Source organism: Pleurodeles waltl, chromosome 12 (assembly GCF_031143425.1).
Source record: "Pleurodeles waltl isolate 20211129_DDA chromosome 12, aPleWal1.hap1.20221129, whole genome shotgun sequence".
Classification (NCBI taxonomy): Eukaryota; Metazoa; Chordata; class Amphibia; order Caudata; family Salamandridae; genus Pleurodeles; species Pleurodeles waltl.
In genome coordinates, this window is record NC_090451.1 from 715318258 (window position 1) to 715340170 (window position 21913).

The following is a 21913-nucleotide window of genomic DNA, read 5'->3' on the forward strand; positions in this document are numbered from 1 at the left end:
CCAGAGCCGCCCGAACATCATTGAGCGCAGGCAGAGCAGTGCAGGCGTGGGTGCAGCCCCCCGCGTGTCTCTTCCGCAGCAGGGCCCTGGAGTGGCCCTCAGCGGCCGCGCCCCCCTCGGGCCCCGCAGGGCGCCCGCCCGCCCGCCCACCGATCCTCATCTACCAGACATAACCGCGGCACCCTTTTTATTAAATGATTTGTTCATTATAGCGCCTGGTCAGCCCCTGCCAGCCGTGCACCGCTGCCCTGCGCCGACAGAGGGGTGGCCTAGCAGTGGTGAGATGATTATGGGCATTCACACACCGCAGAGTTCACCCGGAAGGGTATCTTGGTGCTGTGGCAGGAGCTGTACGGACCGAGCCGGGGTCGGTCCTAGTGAAGAGCCAGGGCTTCTGTTTTTTTGCCGAATAGAAGAACTCAGGAGGCGGCTTTGCTGTGCAGGGGAAGGTCACTCCAGGAGGAGTGGATCCAAGCTGCGCGTGTGTGAATAGGAGTTTGGCTGCGCGGAGGTGTCTGGTAGGTTCGTGGAAGCTTATGCACTTGTTGAGGTACGTAGTGCCAAAGCTGTATAAGGCTTCGTACCTGGTTATGAAAAGTTGGACTAGTGCTTCTTTGTGGATTGGAAGCCAGCGGAGCTCTTTGAAGCGTAATGTGGTCGTGGGTTGGGAGGTTGAGGGTGACCTCGCCACAGAGTTTTGTATGGTCTGAAGTCTTCAGATCAATTAAGTGTTGATTCCAGCATAGAGTGCTTTGCCGTAGTCCAGCTTGCTGTTGACGAAGGCTGGGGTTATGTTTTTATGAGTGTTGTAAGGGAGTCCTTTTGACCATCTTTTTGAGCATCTTGAGAGTGTGGAAGAAGGAGACAGAGACTGTGTTCACTTGACCTGTCATGGTGAGTTGGTTGGTGATTACTATTCCAGGGCTCTTGGCGTCAGTTGCCTGTAGGGGTATGGGTCCGTGTTCAGCAGGTCACCAGGTGGAGTCCCAAAGTGAGGTGCCTTTGCTGAAGATTACAACTCCTGTCTTGTCTGTGTTGAGCTTCAGGCAGTCGTTTTTCATCCATCTCACACCTTTGTTCATGCAGGTGGAAAAGTTGCTCTAAGTATTTGGCTCTTATCGGACTGACAATGGACTTGGTTTGGTCAGTGTAGGAAATGCTATTGATTCCATGAGCATAGGGTGATACAGATGAGAGTGCTCACGCAGCCGTTGAACAGTGTGGGGCTCAGTGGGGATCCTGGCGGAACACTGCAGATGAGGTTAACTGCATTCAAGAGAAACATGGCCAGGCTGACTTACTGGGTGCAGCCTGTCAGGCAGGATCAAATCCAGTGAATGCGTGACCCTGGATGCCTGCTTCGTGCAGTCTTTGGATAAGGCTCAAGGTGGGAGACAGTGTTGAAAGCTGCGGAAAGCTCCATTAGGATGGCGCCTGTGGAATTACCTCTAAAATTGATCATCGGGATGTCGTCTGTGGCGACAATGAGGGTGATCTCTGTACTGCGGTTGGGCCTGAATCAATATTGAGTGGTATCGAGAAGGTAGATGCTACTGAGGTATGCTTTTAGCAAGTAGGGTACAGGAAGCTAAGCCGGTAGTTGGCTAGTGTCTTTGTGTCTGCTGAGTTTTTCTTGAGGATGGGGAGTACAGTGGCATGTTTCCAGGCTTCCAGGTAGGTGGCTGTGATGATCGATTCATATAGGATCATGGTGAGGGCTGTGCTGATGGTGTCCAGTCCTTTGATTAACATGTGATGAAAGCAGGGGTGAGAGGGTGCTCTGGAGTGTATGGATTGCATGGTCCATGGGTCTCCTGAGTGGTGATTGGGGGCCAGGTGATCAGGGTGATCCTCTGGGTGTTGGTGGAGATGGACAGGATGTCTGGGCGGGTGGAAGGATCCAGTTGGGGCTCAAAGTTTTTGTAGGTGCTGGTGATCTTTTTACTGAAGAATTGGGACAGCTGGGTGCGGAGGTCTTGAGAGGGGGCTAGGCTGGTGGCGCTTGCTGCTGAAGAGATGGCATTTTACACAAAGGCAAAGATTTCCTTGGCCCTGTGGTACTGCTTTGGATGAGGTTGGTGAGAGTGGTGCCCTGGTGGGTATGATTTGCTGATGCTACTGTCTGCAGGCCGATTTGTAGGTACTCTGTGTTGTGTTGAGGCCAGTAGTGAAGGAGGTCAGAACACTAGGATGCTTCTGAGATATTGTTCCAGATCTGTTGTCAAACTTCTTGGTGGTTTTTGTGGGGGTGTGGGATAGGTATGCTGAAGATGATGAGGGTGTGATTGAACCAAGTTAACAGTATTGGCTTGTCTATAGTGAGGTTGTTGAAGGGGGGGTCCCGTAGGTGTCCGACAGCATGTATGGGGCCATCAACTCAATGGGTGAGTCCAGGGTAGGACAGGTCCTCAAGGAGGTTAGTCCTTTTGGGATCGGTTAGGTTTTCCAGGTGATAGTTGAGGTTCAGAGGAGGATGAATGCACAGGAGTAGAGGAATGGAGGTGACAAGGTGTGCAGTTATGCTGCCGAAGTTGGCATGTAGTCTGGGTAGATGGTAGAAATGGGTGTTGCTCAGGGTATAGTTGGCAGTGGTGAGGAGTTTGAAGTCCATGTGTTACATGTTGCTGATGGTGCTTTCCAAGGTGGTGAAGCATTGGATGGATTTTTTGAAGTTGATAGCGATTCCATCTGTAGGTCTGTTTGTCCTGTACTATCTTACAGTGTTGTGTCTGGGGGAGGGGGTGGGGTTGCCATAGCTTTGACAGGGGCTGACAAAGGAGTCAGCCAGGATTTGGGCAGGAAGAGCATATTTGATGACCAAATTTCGGTGCCATGTTTAGTGAGGGAGCGAGTGTTGAGGAGTATGCAGGATAGAGAGTGGTGTGGTAGTGGGGTGTGCATGGTCTTCCGTTGTGTGTGTTAAGTGTGTGGCGGTAGTAAGGTGGGTGCGGGCGGGTACAATACAATTGAATTGGCAGGTGGTACAGGAGAATGCACCTTCGGTGTTGCTTGTCCAGGCACGGCAGCAGTGATGTGAGATGTGACTGGAGTGCAGGGCGCAGACAGTCACAGTGGAGTAGTGATGGGGTGAGTTAGGTGGGAGGAGGATCCGCATTCCTGGTGTTGGGCACAGTCAGTGCTTGGACAGATGGAGACAGGCTTGCCTTTAGAGCACCGGCTGTGCCCCCTCTGAAAGTCCGCACTGCATCCTCCAAAGGGTGAAGACAGTTTTTTGGTGAGAAACCACTAATGTAATTTCCTGTGCATGTGATTGATGGAAAATCAGTTCTCTTGATTGGCTTTTAAAAAATAAATAAATAAAAAGGAATCTCATTTGTGTCCGCTGTGAAGGACAGCTAGGTTGCATGTCACAGGCCTGCAGCTACTCAGAGCAGAGCATGCATGATCTTCTGAAGTTTTGACAGAAAAGGACAGGACTGGAACACAGTATAGAAAGATCTAGTCAATCTAGAATCAGGGAATTGAAAGCAGAAGGATTCAGTGGAGCCACAGATAGGCCAATAAATCTGGATGTTAATTCTGGCACTATATATGATGTCTCCATTATATGAGGAGAGTGGGAACTGATCTGTGGGCACTTCATGATACCTGTAAGCTCGTAGTCGTGTTATGGAATCATGCTCCGATTCAGCTTAATTTTACACTGACTTGTAAAGGTTGCTGAGTGAGTGCACCTTATACTTTGGGGAGCACATCAAGTTCCGCCCTAGGAGTACTGAGATATGAGGAACAATTCTGCAATAGTTTATTTCTTACTGGACCGACTTTCCGGATTCTGGAAAGTTCCAGCGCATGTGCAGTTGATGGATTTGTCATCTCTTCACTCATGCACGTTTTGAATTGTTTTTACTTCTTCCGTGCATGCACACTTTCATTTCATAGTGTTTTTGCTTCTGCACATGTGCAGTAAAGTAAATTGGACTCCTCTGGGTTGTGTTTCTCTGAAGTTTGGCATTTCATTTTTAGACTCTGGGAGCAAGAGCTAAGTGCAACTTAATGAGTTCTTTATCTGTCGTGGTTTCTATTTATGGAAGTGAACGTTATGGGGAAGCAGTCCCATAAGAAGAAACATTTCTCGCTTTCTCCAGGGTCTTCTTCCAGCAGATTGGTGTCTCCTTCACTTCCCAAGAGTTGTAGAGCCTCTCCTGACTATGACAGGCTGAGGAATCTTATTTTGGAGACCTTCTTTTTTCTGAATAAGAAAAAGAAGGATGCTGGAGCAGGTCATGAGAGTATTTATTCTGACATGTCAGACTCTGGTATCTCTGATGGTTCCTCTCCTACTCCACCGTATCATAAAGAGTGGATATGCTACTGGAGTTGCTGGCATATATTATTAGGTATTATGTGTTTTCCAGTTAGCGAGGTAGCTGAAACCCAAAAGGGCGCCTTTTTTAGACAATTACAGAAGCCTGTTAGCGCTGGAGTTCCAATTCTTCAGTATGTTCTTGAAGTGATTCTGAATTAATGGAAGGACCTAGATACAATCAGCATTCCAGGTTCATGCCTAGACTCCTTTGGAGGAAATGGAAGAAATATTGCCGGATCCTGTCAATGTGGATTCGGTGGTGGCTAGTTATTGGGTAGATCATCTATGGTGAAAGAAAATTTCCTAGAAGATCTTGCAGACAAGAAAGTGAATTAGTCCCTGAAAAACGTTTTATGTGGCTCTTAGATCTGGGATTTATTGTGCCTGTACTTCTCAGTCTTTATCAGATTTTAAGGACATTTTTAAATCAATGGAGGATGGTTCTCAATGCCCGAATTTGCTAGAAAACATGGAGAAGCATGTTGAGTTCTTATCGTACCTTTCTTTCTATGTAGTTCATGGTTCTGTATTATCTTGTGGTACATCGGTAGTGGCTCAAAGGAATATCTTCAATAAGTATTGGAGTGCTGATTCGGCACAAAAATCTACTGCTTTTAGAATGCCTTTTCAAGGGTCCAGACTGTTAGATGTGAAGTTGAAGAGCAAATTGCATAGAATCGTCATGGAAAGAAAGCATTCTTATTCATTTTATAAACAGATCCAACCTAAAAATTATTTTCAACGAAAAGGTAAATCTTTTAGATAGTCCTTTAAGAAGCAGCAGAGTATCTGATCCAGTTTCATGATTCCAGGGCAAATCTTCTTCCTTCTAGTTTCAAATGAAGCTGAAACGTGACCCTCAGGAAGGCACTCTATTATTGGTTTGGAAGAAGTAATTTAGTCTGGTCCTGAAGGAGAAGGAGGGGACCGAAACATATTCAGTTGTGTTTCTGGTTCCCAGCATTCAGGGAGTTTTCTGGATTGTGATAGATTTGAACAGATCAGTACAGAAGACGCCTTTCAAAGTTGGCAACCCTTTAAAGCATCATTCATCTGAGAGAATCAAATTCCTTTCTGGCCACATTGAACATAATTACTGCCTACAAACCATATCAGAAATTCCTGTGGTTTTGTGTCTTGGGTCCCTACTGGCAGTAGAGAGTTGTCCCATTTTGTCTCCAATCATTCCAGAGGGTTTTCCCAAAGGTGGTAGCCCCACTGTTTGCCCATCTTCATCTCCAGAGGGCTTCACTCTTTTCATACTTCGATGACTGGTTTAGGCTCCTTCAATTCCAATTTTAAATCTACATCTGTCGTTAACCTTGCCTACTGTTAGAAATGGGGTCTCTAGTTGGCAGTCGGTTTGCACCATGTCCAAGTAGGGACCCTCACTCTAGTCAGGATAAGGGAAATACCTGCTCAGATAACCCCTGCTCACCCCCTTGGTAGCTTGGCACAAGCAGTCAGGCTTATCTCAGAAGCAATGTGTAAAGCATTTGCACATAACACACAGTAATACAGTGAAAACACTACAAAAGGACACCACACCAGGTTTAGAAAAATAGCCAATATTTATCTATATAAAACAAGACCAAATACGATAAAAATCCAACATGCAGGAAGAAAAATATGAATTTTGCAAGATTTACTCAAACTACAGTTCCTTGAAGTCAATAGCTCCACCTGGGGCTATGACGGCGTCGTGATCAACAAAACCAACAGTTCAGGCCGACCGCGGCATTGCGGGCCAGCTACGGTGTCGGGAAGACTCGCAAACAGTACCTTGGATTTGCAGGGCATCGTGATCCTCGTGGTGAGCTCTGGAGAGCGGTGTCACTGACGTTGCAGTGTCGGTTCCGGAGTTGGTGCAGGAGTCGTTGGGCCCTGGAGGTCACACGTGTTGCAGATCGAACTCCAGGCTGATGAAGTCAGGTGTGCCGGCGTGGATGTCGTCGGGGCTGCAGTGAGAAGCGGGACGATGCGACGTGCGGTGCCCACAGGTCACTGCTCAGGCAGCGGCTCAGTGACGGCGTCCAGTGGCGTCGGTGAGACCAGGGCTGCGGTGTGAAGCAGGGCGGTGCAACATGCTGTGTCCACAGGTCACAGTGCAGGCAGCGTCGTCGTCGCTGCTGAAGCGCTGTCGTTGGTAGGCCCAAGCCAGCGGTGCGGGCGCGACGGTGCTTTGTGACCCTCACGAGCGGTGTCCACAGGCCACGGTGTAGGCAGGATGCCTAGTGACGACACAGGAGTAGATGGTGCTGGCGTCGGTGGACCGGGGCTGTGGTGCGGGATAGGACAGGGCTTCGTATACCTCATGAGCAGTGTCCACAGGCCACGGTGCAGGCAGCGGCACCGGTGTCAGCAGGAGCGGCGGCGTCTAGGATGCCCAGGCTGCGGTGTGAGCAGGCGATGCCGGTGTGCGGGGCCCACAGGTCGTGGTGCGAGCAGTGGCTTGGTTGTGTCGTCCGTTGACAGCGTCGGTGAGCCCTGGGTCGCGGTGCGAAGCGGGGCAATGGGGCTCCATGTGGCGTCGGCAGGTCACGGTGCAGGCCAGCGGCATCATAGGCGGCGTCATGGTGGTTTCTCCTCTTCAACAGCACAAAACACACAGTTCCCAGTGCTGCAGGTCGAGGAAACTGAAGTCTTAGGTGTCCCTGAGACTTCCAACAGGAGACAAGCTCTACTCCAAGCCCTTGAAGAATTTTCTCAAGCAGGACACACAGCAAAGTTCACCCTTTGCACTCTGTTCAGGCAGAAGCAGCAACTGCAGGTCAGCCTAGCAAAGCAACACAGCAAAGGGACAGTACTCCTCCTTCAGCTCTTCTCCTGGGTAGAGGTTCCTCTTGATTCCAGAAAGATTCTAAAAGTCTGGGGTTTTGGGGATTATTCTTATACCCAGTTCTGCCTTTCAAGTTGGCAAACTTCAAAGCAAAGTCTCAAGTGTTTGCAAGATCCTTCTTTGTCCAGGCCAGGCCCCAGACACTCACCAGGGGGTCAGAGAAGGCATTGTGTGAGGGCAGGCACAGTCTTTAAAGGTGTGAGTGACCACTCCTCCCCTCCCCTCCAGCACAGATGGTTAATCAAGATATGCAGGCTACACCCAAGCCCCCTGTATGCCACTGTCTAGACAGACAATCCACAAACAGGCAGAGTCACAGAATGGTATAAGCAAGAAAATGCCTACTTTCTAAAAGTGGCATTTTCAAACAGACAATTTAAAAACCAACTTCACTAAAAGATGTCTTTTTAAATTGTGAGTTCAGAGACCCTAAACTCCACATTTTTATCTGCTCTCAAAGGGAATCTGCGCTTTAAGAATATTTAAAGGCAGCCCCCATGTTAACCTATCAGAGAGATAGGCCTTGCACAGTGAAAACCGAATTTGTCAGTATTTCACTGTTAGGACATATAAAACACACTAGTATATGTCCTACCTTAAAACATACACTGCACCCTGCCCATGGGGTTACCTAGGGCCTAACTTAGGGGTGCCTTACATGTAGTAAAAGGGTAGGTTGAGGCCGGACAAGTGGGTACACTTGCCAAGTCGAATTGGCAGTTTAAACCTGCACACACAGACACTGCAGTGGCAGGTCTGAGCCATGTTTACAGGGCTACTAATGTGAGTGGCATAACCAGTGCTGCAGGCCCTCTAGTAGCATTTGATTTACAGGCCCTGGGCACCTCTAGTGCACTTTACTAGTAAATCAAATATGCAATCATGGATAAACAAATCAACAATACAATTTCTATAGGGAATACTTGCACTTTAGCACTGATTAGCAGTTGTAAAGTGCGCAGAGACAATAAATCAGCAAAAACAGACCTTAAAAAATAGGAGGAAGAAGGCAAAAAGTTTGGGGATAACCATGCAAAATGGGCCATTTCCAACACATACGCTAAACCGGGATGGGCTTTTTAAAAATCTACTGAAATGTCATTTTCAGATGTGGAATTTATCAGACCAAGGTTCCAAACTCGGCTAAGCAGATTTTTCCTTCCAGTAGCTGTAACTGTCAACCTGTAAACTCTGTTGAGAGCCCTGGATCTAAGCAAAAAGCAACCTTGTTCAAAAATTGTTCAGTATTCACAATGCAGCGGCAAGACTGCATTTAAGGCTATTATTGTGTAATCTACAGAAACATAGGCCCATATTTACACTTTTTTAACGCCACTTTTTGACGCAAAAGCGGCGCAACCTTACAAAATACAAGTGTTTTGTAAGTTAGTGGCGCTTTTGCGTCAAAAAATGACGCATATGCGGAGCTAAAAAAGTATTAATATGGGCCATAGTGCCTTGTCAACCAGCGATATGAACCACTTGGAGATCCTCAGATTGGAGGGAATTGATGGCAGTCTTCCGAGCTCTCCAGCATTTCAAGCAACAACTAATTCACCTCAATGTGTTAGTGAGATCAGGCAACACAGTGACTGTAGCTTACATAAATCAGCAGCGGAACACCCATTGCCAGTTCCTGAATGAAGTGGACTGCCATCTAGCTCAGAGGGCTCATCCCCTTGCTTTTCCAGCTGTTCACATCAAGGGTCTGGACAATATGAAGGAAGACCTCTTGGGCCAAAAGTTTCCTTCATCTCAGAAATTGACATTGGCCAAATGAACTTTCATTGACATTACAGGAGGTTCAGGGATCCTTTTCTGAACCTGCTTGCTTCCAAGAACCGTCCCCCATCCCCCCCACCAAGATTTTGCTCCAGGTGCCCAGAACAAGAGGCTTGCACAGTGAATGCTCCGAAATTGAAATGGTCGCAGAGACACCTTTTTGCATTTCCACCCTTTCCTCTCATTCAAAAACTATTTGGCAAGATTCAACAGCAGAGAGCTTGGGTAGTGGTTCCTTCTGGAACAATTGGCATACCAGCCCCTCCTCTGAGGTATTGCGGTCCTCACCTGCCTCTTAATCTTACTCTCTTAGTTTGGGAGTTGAGAGGACGAGTTTAGAGAAACAAGGTTTACCGTCACATTTCATTGAAGTGGTAGAAAAATTTAGAAGATCTTCCACTCTTCTAGGTTATTATAGACATTGGAAACCTCTTTTTCTCTGCGTTGTCCATGAGGATGGTCTTCTGCCGGTTTTTTGTTTTCTCTTATCCCTCAGTGTCTGCTGGATGGCTTTGAGAAAGACCACTCTCTTCTTACTTTTGAAATATAAGTGGCTTACCAATAAGGTTTGACTTGTTGGCAGTGTTATGAATGAAGAAGCGTTGCCTTTGGTGATCAGGATGTTCAAAGGATTTTCTATTTCCAAACCTATTGTTTGCTCTTGGTTTTGAAGGTGTTACAAGGTCCTCCTGTTGAACCTTTTAACCTCGGTAGGTCTTAAGTTATTGACTTTCAAGGTTCTCTTCTTGGTAGACATTTGGGGGAAATCTCTGCTTTACTTTGCCATTTTCCCATCTTGACATCTCTGGAGGATGCGATGAGGCTTAAACCAGATCCTGTCTTTCTTCCTAAGGTTCCCTCTGAATTCGATTCTTTGCAAAAACTTAATTTTCCAGTTTTCGGAAAGCAGTAGATTTTGTGCTGAATCAGTGCTCCAATCCTGCTTGAAGAGATTCGGTTGAGCTACTACCAATGTACTACAAGATAATGCAGAAGTTCGAACTGCATTGAAAGAAAGGTCAAAAAAGAACTCAACTTGCTTCTCCATGTTTTCTAGAAACTTTGGAAACTGAAAACCATCCTCCATTGATTTAAAAGGGTCCAGAGATGGGCAGTTTGTATCTCCCTATGCCCAAGACATCTGGATGTCTTACACAGGCAAGATGTTTTAATTTCTATTTTGTCCAAAGGACAAGTAGTCAAAGACTTACGGTAATCCTCTACACAGCTATTCACCCTGTTGGTCATAGCCAGTAAATAAGTAACTCTGAGCAGATTGTTGGCAATGAAAGGGTCAGTGTTAAAACTAGGGCTGCACTGTCATTTCCCCAGAGCAGGAGAGCAACATGATAGAGCGGAGCTCGAAGTTGCAGCTCAACATTGAGCATCCACAGCACTGTCAGGTAAGAGCCTTTTTGCCTTCTCCCGAGGCTCTAGTGTGGTTTCTGGGCCCTTCCCTGGTCCTTTCATTTACTTCGAGGTGAACATCGAGCTTCTGCAGCCCCAGAACACCCACTACACCGGCGTGTAAGAGGCCGGCTTATCTGGCTCTCGGCCCCTGATCTGACGTGAACCTTGTGATCCTGGCCTTGTATTCTGTATTCCACCCTTGGGCCTCATACTCCATCCTCACCCTCGCCTCAGGAGCCTACAGTAAAGCGCCTTGCTTTCCTTTCTCATGCAGCTCGTGTACCCCCCACTTGCCTTTCCTGTACACCTTATGTCTCACCAAGTGCCTTTATCTGCAAAACCCCGCGTGCCTCTGCCCCTCTCTGACAGCCCTGACTTTATCTTATCTCATCCAGTGCTTACATTAAAGCTCCTTAATGTCCCCGTGAGCTTTCATGCAGCCTCAGGCCACCTCCATTTCTGTCCTTGCACTGGGCCTCCCATGTCTCACTTTGTGACGGAACACGCCGCTACAGCAGCTGTGGAGTTCTTGATGGGTCTCCTCTTTCTAGGGAGACCACCCGTCCGTAAATTTCACGGACTGGCCGTAATTTCGCCCATCCGTCCGTTGTCCGTGATTTTAGCCTTTCCCCAAAAGGACAACGGAGGCAGGGCGAAATTATGGGCAGATGAGTTTCCCCAGCTTGATTGAAAGGCAGGGAGTCTACTGTCCTCTGAGGGAGAGAGTGGTAGACAGATAACAAAAGGCCTTCTTGCCAGGGTGTCTCCTTCCCTAAAGAAATACAAATGTGCGCAACTGGTACATCTGCAAATACAAAGGAGCTTGAAAACCTGCATTGACTTTAACCAAAGGAGTCAATTGAGCTTTCTGATGGCAAAGATATTTTCTTTTAGAGAGGTACTGTAATGGTGTTCCAAGGTGAGCTGTGGAGTGTGTGGTTTTAATGGAGTGTTAGAAAAAATGTTAGTACTAGGTATAAACTGTATATTATTCAAATCTGTGTTTGAGAAGCACTTTTTTTATTTAACCTAAATGTATTTGCGCATTTTGTAGCAGCCTATATCATGATGTAATTGTATTTATATAGCGCTTACTACCCCTGATGTGGCGTCAAATGCATGTTTAAAATAAGGACTTACACATTCACAGTTCTTTCAGGGACCTCGGTACCTCATAGTACTACCAAACATTGGCAAAGCCAATAGGTCTCATCTACGCAAGAGTTATTGGCTTTGCCAATGTGTTTTAGCCATGTTATACACCAGAGTGGCTGCTGTTCAGCATGGCTAAAAGTTAGTGGTGTGGGGTGGAGTAGAGTGTCCTAGGAGCAGTGGTGTAGATCCGAGTGGTGCAGAGTACAGTGCAGTGGGGTACAGTGCAGTTGTTTAGAGTGCATTGGCATTGAGTGCAGTGGTTTAGAGTGCAGTGGCATGGTGTGGCATGGGACAGAGTAGAGTGGCATAGGGTGCAGTGGAGTAGAGTGGCATACAATAGAGTGGCAGAGAGTGCAGTATTGTAGAGTGGTACAGTGACAGAGTGCAGAGTAGAGTCGCATGGCAGAGAGTGCAGTGGAAGTGTAGAATAGTGCAGTGTAGTCACGTAGAGTGGAGTGATATAGAGTGCAGTGGCATAGAGTGCTGTGGCGTAGAATGCAGAAGTACAGAGTAGATTGGTGTACAGTACAGTGGCGGAGAGTGCAATGTTGCAGAGTAAGTGTCAGTGCAGTGATGTAGAGTGGCACAGAGAGCATTGGCGGAGAGTACAGTGGTGCAGAGTACAGTGCAGTGGGGTACAGTGCAGTTGTTTAGAGTGCATTGGCATTGAGTGCCGTGGTTTAGAGTGCAGTGGCATGGTGTGGCGTGGGACAGAGTAGAGTGGCATAGAGTGCAGTGGAGTAGAGTGACATACAATAGAGTGGCAGAGAGTGCAGTAATGCAGAGTGGTGCAGAGTGCGAGTATTGTAGAGTGGTGCAGTGCAGAGTAGAATATAGTGCCTAGAGTGCAGTGGCATAGAGCGCAGTGGCATAGAATGCAGTAGTACAGAGAAGAGTGGTGTAGCATGCAGTGTTGCAGAGTAGAGTGTCAGTGCAGTGGTGTAGAGTGGTACAAAAAACAGTGGCTTAGAGTACAGTGGTGCAGAGTAAAGGGCAGTGGCATACAGTGCAGTTGTTTAGAGTGTACTGGTGTAGAGTGCAGTGGCTTAGAGTGGCATGGGGCAGAGTAGAGTGGCATGGAGTGCAGTGGTACAGAGTGTATTGGTGCAGAAAGTAGTAGTACAGAGTAGAGTGGTGTAGAATATAGTGGCGGCCAGTGCAGTGTTACAGAGTAGAGTGTCAGTGTGCAGTGGTGTAAAGTGCATTAAACTAGAGTGCAGTGGCATAGAGTGCAGTGGCGTAAAGTAGATTGTTTCACAGTAGAGTGAAGTGGCTTAGAGTGGAGAGGTGCAGGGTAGAGTGGAGTTGCATAGAGTGGCATAGAGTGTGATGGCATAGAGCAGTGGTCTCCAAACTTTTTAATGCCGCGCCCCCCCATTTGAAAAATAAAAATCACTGGGCCCCCTTCAGAATTTTCTCACAATTATTTTATAAGGATGGCACTGTTTAAATATGTCTAGACCTATTTAAACATTGCATTTAAGTATGGTAACTTTTTTAAAAATGCAATAACATGCTTCTGCTGAAAACAATGGCCTGTTATCTGTATAATTCTTCTTTAGCCAGAGTCTGGCGTCCCCCCTGGGATCACTTGAGGCCCCCCTAGGGGGGCCCGCCCCCCAGTTTGAAGACCTCTGGCATAGAGTAAAGTGGTGTACACTGCCGTGGCATAGAGTGCAGAGTAGATTAGAGTGATGTACAGTGTATTGATGTAGAGTGCAGGGGCATAGAGTTGTGTTAGATTAAAGTGCACAAGCATAGAGTGTATCAGCTTATAGTGCAGTGGCGTACAGTGCAGCGTTGCAGAGTGGCATAGAGTGGAGTTGTGTGGACTAGATTGGTGTTGCCTAGACTGGAGTGGTATGGCGTGCAGACGAGCAGAGGGCAGTGGTGTAGAGAGGTGCAAAGTGCGGTGGCTTAGAGTAGAGTGGTACAGATTAGAGTACAGAGGCATAGCGGGAAGTAGCATAGAGTGCAGAGGCATAATGTGGAGTGATTCAGAATGGAGAAGAGTTCAGTGCAGTTGCATGGAGTGGCGTAAATTGGAGTGACACAGAGTACGGTACAGTGGCATGGCGTGGTGCAGAGCAAAGTGGAGTGGAGTACGCATGGTGTGGTAACACACTGCCAATACAGACAACACATTTTTGATTGAAATAACCATTACATTTGCACAGATATACAGTTTTTCAAATCAAACTATACTGTGCACAGACGATGATGTGTGGAAATTCATTATCTTTTATGATCTTTGATTGGTAGTCCGGGCTTCCATTTCTGAGATAAATGTAGAGTCCCAGACACACACTTGAGTGCTTTGAGACTACAGACAAGTTGTGAGTACCTCACATCCTGACATTAGGTGTTGAACTGTCATCCACACCATCTGCCCTGCCTCTTCAATTTTTGTTTTAGAGTGAAAGTCTATGGGCGGTTGGGGTAAGCCAGATGTTTTTGTTCAATTTGCTTAAACTAGCATACGTTTAATTACCTTAATGTTTCTCAAACTGTTTGCCAGGGGTTTTAAAATGTTCAGAAACATAATCAAAATATTGCTGTTCATTTCTCTTCAAGAAAGATTGGGTAGATGTGGGTAGGGGTGATGGCCTTGCCGCAGTACTGAAGGGCATTATATATATATATATATATATATGTTATCCTAAAGGAGGGTCCTTTTTGGACCCCCACATGGACATCCAGCAGATTCTCTGCCCTCTTGGGGACCTTGTGATTCTCTGGAAGTGGAGACAGAGGCACCAGATGTGCAGGATGGATCGAGAACAGTGCAGTCTCTGTAGGTTGCATTGCAGCCCGAAACGCTTGTCTGTGCTTCTCGTTTGTTTTGTTTTGTAAATGCGTAATTTTCCTCAATATCTTGTTGCAGACGTCTGTAGTAAAGAGTTACAGGCCCCACCACTCAGAGCTGGTTAAGATGTGGCTCTGCAAACCAAACAGTAACCAAGAGAAGACTACCAGTGATAGACAACACCCACCTACAGGGAAAGGATGAATGTCACTGGAGCAGGGGACATCTTCAGCACACAAGTGAAAGTGAAGAATATCCCCATCTAGCATATAAGACTAGATCCGGGGAACGGCCATACGCCTTTGTACACCACAGACAAATCGCAGACTGTGGAGTGGCCTGGAATGGCCACCACTTTTCACTTTGCTTATAGTGGAACATATACACATACACTAGCCACATATGTCCTACACCTGAAAATAAGTAAGGGGGTCAATGAAATGGAACCTGATGGACTATTACACAAGAGCAAGTAAGTAGTCTCAAGGCGTGCAGGTAAAAAAAAAAATCCTTTGCCCCTAAACTACACCACATTCATAGCCTCATCTTAACCTGGGATGAGGGGACAGTACTTTCACTCACTTGAGTTGAGATTTCACTTTGTATGAGTCTTTCAGCAAGCTTTGCTGCTGAAGAGCGCAGGCTGATGTACAACACCGCTAGTGTACTTTGACATTGTGGGGGTCAACTGAAAATGTAGCTCAGATCCGAAAAGAACAGGAAAGGGAGATATAGTTTTCCCTCTGAATGCAGAAGCCGTTCGTCCTAACATCTTACAAATTGTGGACTGGTGAGTTTGCCCCTGGAATATTCTTCAGTGCAGAGTGCTCGGTCTAACACAGGGCTTCAGTAAATAAAAATATATACCATAATGTGAGGAACTGGGTTGTTGGTTACCTGGGGTGTGAGCCCTGGTCAAGCAACAGCCGCAATCTCTTGCAGGGTGAACCAAAAAAGTCACTAAATTAACCTGTGCTTAACTCTGGGTAGCTTTGCTCAAAAAGCAGTCAGGCTTAATTTAGAGGCTATGTGTAAAGTATTTATGTAGTACACAAACAGTATTAAAGTGAAAGCACAAAAACTCCCAAACCAATTTAGAACAATAGAGACAATGTTAATAAATTATTTGACACTAAAACCATCAAAATCCAATTGGTATAACCAGAGTTATGAACTTTTAAGGTTTAAGATTCAAATAGCACGTACAAGCAAAGAGAGCCGATGCGGACATCTGGTCGCGCTAGACTGGGGCAAAATCAAAAGTTAAGACGGACTGCGATAAAGCGCGGATTAGGCCCAGTCACCGCTTACCTTCAAACTTCGAACATTTTTAAAAAAAAGTTTCTGAGAAGGGAGAAGTTCAGAGGGACATGACTGCAGGAGTGTCTGAGGAGAGAGCGCCGTCCTCTGATAGCCGTGGAGCTATACCACTGTGAAGATTTTTTTTATCTTCTGACTTCATAGATAATGCTAGGTTATATAACGTTTCCTGTGTTCTCTTGTTACCAAGGAGCATCGTCGGGAAAGGCTGCATGTTTAGATGTTGATTAAATTAGGAAGTATTGTCAGGCAAACATGATCAGTCTCTGAAATAAATCGTTCTAATTGAATCAGGATGGAAAGTCTACCATGTATATTATTATAAATATATATGAAATCCAGGTTTTAAGTACATTGACAGTTGTTCTTTCATGCAAAGAGCAGTCGTAACTTTGCTAAGTTGGTGATCTTGGTAAATGTGTAACTGTATTGCTAGTTTGTGCTTTCCCTCTAAGAAACCATTTGGGTTTGCGGATGGTGATGTCAGTTGTAATCTGGGCAAAGTCAGTGACCATGAGCATCTCCCACTGGACAGACTCTGATGAGCCCGGCATAAAGTGGGAGCAGTGTCATGGTTTCACCATCTGAGTTTGATGACATTGCCTAAATTCTGTTCCATGACCGGTCACTTGCTGACGCCCATCCCATCCTCCCCCATTATTAAAAAAATGCACCCGTTAAAGAACCATTGTCTGTGCTCTGTGTGTCTGTGTAGCCCAGTCACACAGCCTCTGACAACCCGTTTACCACATGCTTCATTAAGAGCTCTATTAAATGTTTCCTCCGGAAAGGAGATAACCAAACTAGGACAAATAGAAAAGCAATCTATCTGCAAGCCATTAGGGAACAATGTACAGCAATAACTAGAAATAGAAATCCACCCAACACCCTAGGACTAGACCTCTTCAGACTCCTGACTAAACTCACCTCACCTCTAGCTGCACCTATCGGGGTTAGGTTGTGCTGGCTTTCAAATTCTGCAACCTTAGTAGCAAAATCCTTGAGTGACACACATCACTCTTTGTTCTTTGAGGTTAAAATCAGCCTGAATTGCTGTTCTGTGATGGCTGTACGTGGTGTGAACAGGAAATCTGCTGTTTACAGCCACATACTTTGACATTTTGTCATGAGATCATCATTCTACAAGAATATCACTTCTGCACCTTCCAACAAGGATGCCAGAGTGAAGTATAGGTGGTCCAAAGCTTGGAACAGCCTGACCCCAGCACTGACACAACACTAAGACATCCCATCTTTGAAGGGAGCTGAAGCCTAGGCTGTTGCGTCCAGCTTTCCCACTAGGCACCCTGGAACCATCTGGCTGCTCGCTTCGATCATTTATTTATTCCAGCTGGAATTAACCTCTGATATCAACATGGGGTGAATTAAGCTTTCGTGTAGATAGACTGCTCAAAGGATGCTACACTGCTCTTGTTCATAAGAGCAACTTCAATGCTTATTCAGGGCAGCTGTAAATGTTTCCTGCACTCATCTTCCACTGTCACCCTTCTCCCCTCCTCTGTTTCCCCATTTCTCCCAGAGACCTCCTGAGCTGGGCTACAAGCAGCACTTGCATGGTGCCCAACACATACCCAATGAAGTAATTAATCCTGGGAACAGGAGCTTCTAGGGCAGGACTTCTCCTTTTATCCACCTCACTGTGGAGTTATCAACCGGTCTGTCTGCTGGAAGCCTCGAGAATGAAGGTCTGGTATCTGAGGTGTGGTAACCTTCCAACTCATGAGAGACAGCAGGTAGAACAAGAAGTTTGAAGGGGATACCAGCAGAGCTGTCAGCAGAAACCATGTTTTTATTGGAACACACACTGTTCTGGACGTTGATTTATTGTCATTGCCTTGTCAGGAGAAAACACCGGTTTTTACTGGGAGCCATCTACCAGTTTAGGTCACAAGCTGTGTTTGAAGGCTGTCTGTGACTTGCTTCAGCTCAAGCATCAACATGCTTCAGGAAGCTTTCTTTTTCCAAGTTTTTCATCTAAGGAGACCAGTAAGAGGTGGATAGGATGAAACCTTCTAAACTTTTTGTTGCTAGCAACTTCTGGAAGGCACTTTTAAGGGACTCAACATACACTTGATTGCAGGGTGACATTTAAGGGTTGTGCATGCATTTGTCTCTCTTCCCCTGTGTTTGAAAAAGTGTTTTCTGGGGACTGCGTCTATCTTGTTTTTTTCCATTTTTTTCCCCTGCAATAAGGAGTCCTGCCTTTGATGAAAGCATGAGCCGGTTGGGATTGCAACCCAGTAGGCTCATGGTGGTACCTTACATGAGGCATCTCTTTAACTGCTTTGCATTGTGGTTGTTTCCAGCATTTGCAGCACCTCTTAGATTCAGCCTCAGCTACCAATGGGAGAGCTAAAGACTTCTTGTAGGACCTTTTGGTCACCTGCCTTTTTATTGCATCTTCCACCACCATTCCTGCCCATCACTTCCTCACTTAGTCCAACCTCTTCTACTCGCCTCAGTTGGAAAAGAAACACTGTAGACCTCTTGTGCACAGATCGAGAATGTCACTGCATTCTGAACACCCGTGTAAACCTTGACGTATAGTTTGAGAGATAGCAAAGGATTGCAGGGTGCCTATGTATTTGGTACCTATACATTAATTAGACGGCACTTTAACAGTCTTGTTCCCATAAATATCTGCACACACGTGCACTTCCTTTCAAACTCCCTTCTGTGCTCTCTTCTGTCTTTTCCCTTCCCTGATCTGCCTCTTCTCCAAGCTGGATAGAAGCAGTTCTACAATAACATTTCCACCACTTGTGCAACAGAAGTCATGTGAACACATAACGGGGACTTTGCTCAGCTGTTGGGAGACAAGGTGGAACAGAAGTACAGGTCTTCTCTTCTTACCAATGACTTTGGCGTCCTCCTAACTTACTGGTAGAGGTGTAACTGCCCAGGGCAATCTTCAAGGAGCAGGTTTTCTTTCGCTCACAGCTGCTGCGCCATATAGTTTGTAGCTTGCTGTCCTCAACATCTGTAAATGTCTTTTTGTTGTTGTTTGTAATATGGGTCATTTATTTCAGGTTTCTTATAGTCGGTGTCTTTATCCAATCCGGTCCAATGTCTGATTATTTGTTTTCTCCTTCTGTAATTCATGGATGTTTATTTCTGGGATTTATCTTATGTAATGTTTTATTTTATGCATTGTTAAGCTTTGCTATGCGTATTTGTAAAGTGCTCTCTCACCTGCAAGAGTATTATGACGCTGAGAAGATGTGGGTGGCAGGCCCTGCTTATGGTAAATTGGTTAATTGAAAAGTCAGGTGTTGGGCTTCTTGCAGAATTCAAGAAGAGAGGAGGAGGCTGTGATGTGGAGAGCGAGGTCGTTCCACGCTTTAGGAGCGATGTAAGAGAATGCCCGTCCTCCCGATCTGGTTCTATGTATGAGTGGGATGTGTGCGAGTAGGAGTGCTGCAGCGTGGTTGTACCTTAATGGTTGGTGGAAGATGTGTTGTGTTCAGTTAGGTAGGGCCTGAGTTGTGTTGTGCCTTGAATGTGTGTGTGTGAGAATTTGAATTGAGTACTGTTGTGTACTGGAAGCCGGTGTAATTCCAGAAGGTGTTGTGTGATGTGAGTTCTGCGTGGGAGGGTCAGGATGAGTCTGGCTGCCGATGGTCTGTAGTCTTCTGGTGAGTTTCTTGGTGATCCCGGCATAGAGGGTGTACCCATATTCCCACTTGCTCCTCAGCATTAAAGGAATTAGAGCTTCCTGTGCTCTTCTTAAAGAATGAACCGGTGGTCCGATCATTTTGGGACTAGAGTGCGGGTGAAGAAGCTTTATTGAGTAGGATCATGGGGATCAATTGGTGGGTGTTTATGGGGGACAACAGAGTGAAGTACTGATGATGCTGCACTCGCACCTTGATGGTTCTTGTGATTTATCTAGGGTCTCGCAGTGACTTTTCAGTGACCACTGCTTCATTATTCCCATGTAGTTGGTGAGAGGAGAACCTTCCTGGGGTAGTTGAGGAAGGCCTTGTGAGATAGAGGTAGGGTGTTGGTGGGGTTTGAAGATTAACCACCAGAGGCTCTTTTCTCCTGCTTTTCCAATAAAGATTAAGGGCCTGATTACAACTTTGGAGGATGTGTTAATCCGTCCCAAATGTGACGGATATACCACCAGCCGTATTACGAGTTCCATAGGATATAATGGACTCGTAATACGGCTGGTGGTATATCCGTCACTTTACCGTCACTTTTGGGACGGATTATCACCTCCTCCAAAGTTGTCATCAGGCCCTAAATCCTCGGTTCGCCTTGTTCAAAAATTCACGCTGACGCTTCTGAAGACCGCACGAATAAACCTTTTGCTTTTTCCAATTTTTTCTGAAGTCTTTGCCCATCGCACAGCTGGAGTCCTTGTACCCTGGACCACTTCCTCTACGTTTCTTGCTTTTCTCTGTGGTTAAACCACCCGTCTGTGTTGAATGCTTGAGTGGGTGGTTGAGTTGTGGATGTTGTGTTTATGACATCAGGTGGTACAGGCACCCAGGTACTGACATCACCACTAGAGTTATCGCAGGAGTTTTGATTGGTTATTGGGCTAAGGACTTACTCTTGATGGTATCGCTGGATCTCATAGCAGGTGGCCTGCAATGATTTATTTTCTATGATTGTGCTGGGTATCGGAATGGCCTGTGCATATTGACATCTTTGGGGCATATGGCGTGTAATGCTTAAACCTTCCTTACGTACTCAACTTCTCATCCACACCATTTCAGGCCTCAGTCCACACTCCCAACTCCACTGCCCCCCTCAGACATACCTCATGGATGTTACCTCCTTGATAAATATCCCAAAGACACCAAAGTGTCACTATGCAGGTCCTCCAAATATGAGTGATGGGGGAAAGAGAAATATTAGGAATACAATCGATGTGCTGAAATGCCAACCCACCGTTAACCCTTAACAGCAGCCCTTTTTATTACTTGCTTTCCTCTTCGGCCCTTCCTAAATAAGGCGCTAGTACCCTGACGTGACCGTAGTCCGTCTCAGTGAACACTGACTTGTGCAAATGGTGTGTTGCCCGCTGCTCCACCTTTTGCATTGAAGGGTAATTCATTCTTAGCTATGGGAGGCGTGAGGAAGCATTGTGATCTCCAGACTGAACTGCAAGTGTCCCACATCACCCCTGGTGCTGTTGTTGCTTTTCCTGTAGGATTTCCCCACCACCTGGCAGTGTCAAGTTCGTTGGAGCTGAGAAATTAATCTTTTTCAGTGCACCACACAACAGGCAGGGTTGTGGCACTCCGAAACCTTCTGTTGGTTCAAACTTGGAACTGGGAGTTGGCCTGGGTGTAAGACACCAGGCACCATCTTCTGTTATATTTACCAAAACTTCTCAAATCCCAGTGTGAGTGCTGCACAGTAGCGTCCACTCTCGCTCCAGAACAACTCAACCTTGCTTGCAGCATCTCCTGTGCTTCTATCTTTTTCAAAGAGCCGTCTCACTCCACATCTCAGTTTCTCACTTCACTGTTTCTCTGCTTCTCTCTGTCACTAACTCTCTGGCTCTCCACTTCTGTCTCTCACTCATTGCGTATCTCTTTCTTTCTCTATTCTCAAGTAGTTTCAATGTCTCTGCATCTGCTCTCCTGTTGTGTTTCTCTCTTCTGGAAGATCCTGACCACAACTGACCTGTAGCAGCGATGAACAGAGCAGAGTTTGTGAATTCAAGCCCCTGAGAACGAACAATCTTTGCTGAATGGTTTCTTGCTCTGTGAGTCATTGTTTTCTCTGATTGACATTACTGGGAAAATGATTGCTCTTTTTTTGTCCTTGCACAGGTCACCTCCTACGATGCCGCTGTCTACTTCTCCGAAGAGGAGTGGCGGCTTTTACACGACTGGCAGAAGGAACTTTACAGGAATGTGATGAAGGAAATTCACCAGGCTCTGATCTCGCTTGGTAAATGATATGGTTTATCTTTAGTTACATTTTAATTTTCATATTCTATGAAATGCTGCCTTCCCGTTTCAGGATTTTCAGACAGAATTGAGTTTTTCCTAAATAATGCTGAATTGGTGTTACAGTCACTCCCATAATGCTAAGTATTTGAGTTTGTGTTGATCTGTTGCGGGCTCTGCATAGTAATGTAGTGTTACAAATGAGCTCCAGGAAGAAGGAACCAGCATTACCAGTGACGTTGGATGGGTTGTGAGGGAGACATCTGACTAGGGGGCGACAATAATACTTATTTCTGAAAGGTTTTTGAGGGGCATTCAGTGTGGTGAGATTGGAAGCA

At 46.2% G+C, this 21913-nt stretch overlaps 1 protein-coding gene across 4 annotated transcripts in view; it reads left to right on the forward strand.

The window, feature by feature from the left end:
* The window catches only part of LOC138266961 (zinc finger protein 418-like), a 71109-nt gene that overhangs the window by 291 nt on the left and 48905 nt on the right, over positions 1-21913 (forward strand). For 3 of the 4 annotated variants that reach the window (XM_069215768.1, XM_069215767.1, XM_069215766.1), the window contains exon 2: positions 21456-21576. In XM_069215768.1, the coding sequence (XP_069071869.1) occupies positions 21456-21576 (121 nt within the window). Of the gene's footprint in view, positions 1-2; positions 519-21455; positions 21577-21913 lie in introns of those variants that run through there. The other variant, XM_069215769.1, reaches the window with a different exon arrangement.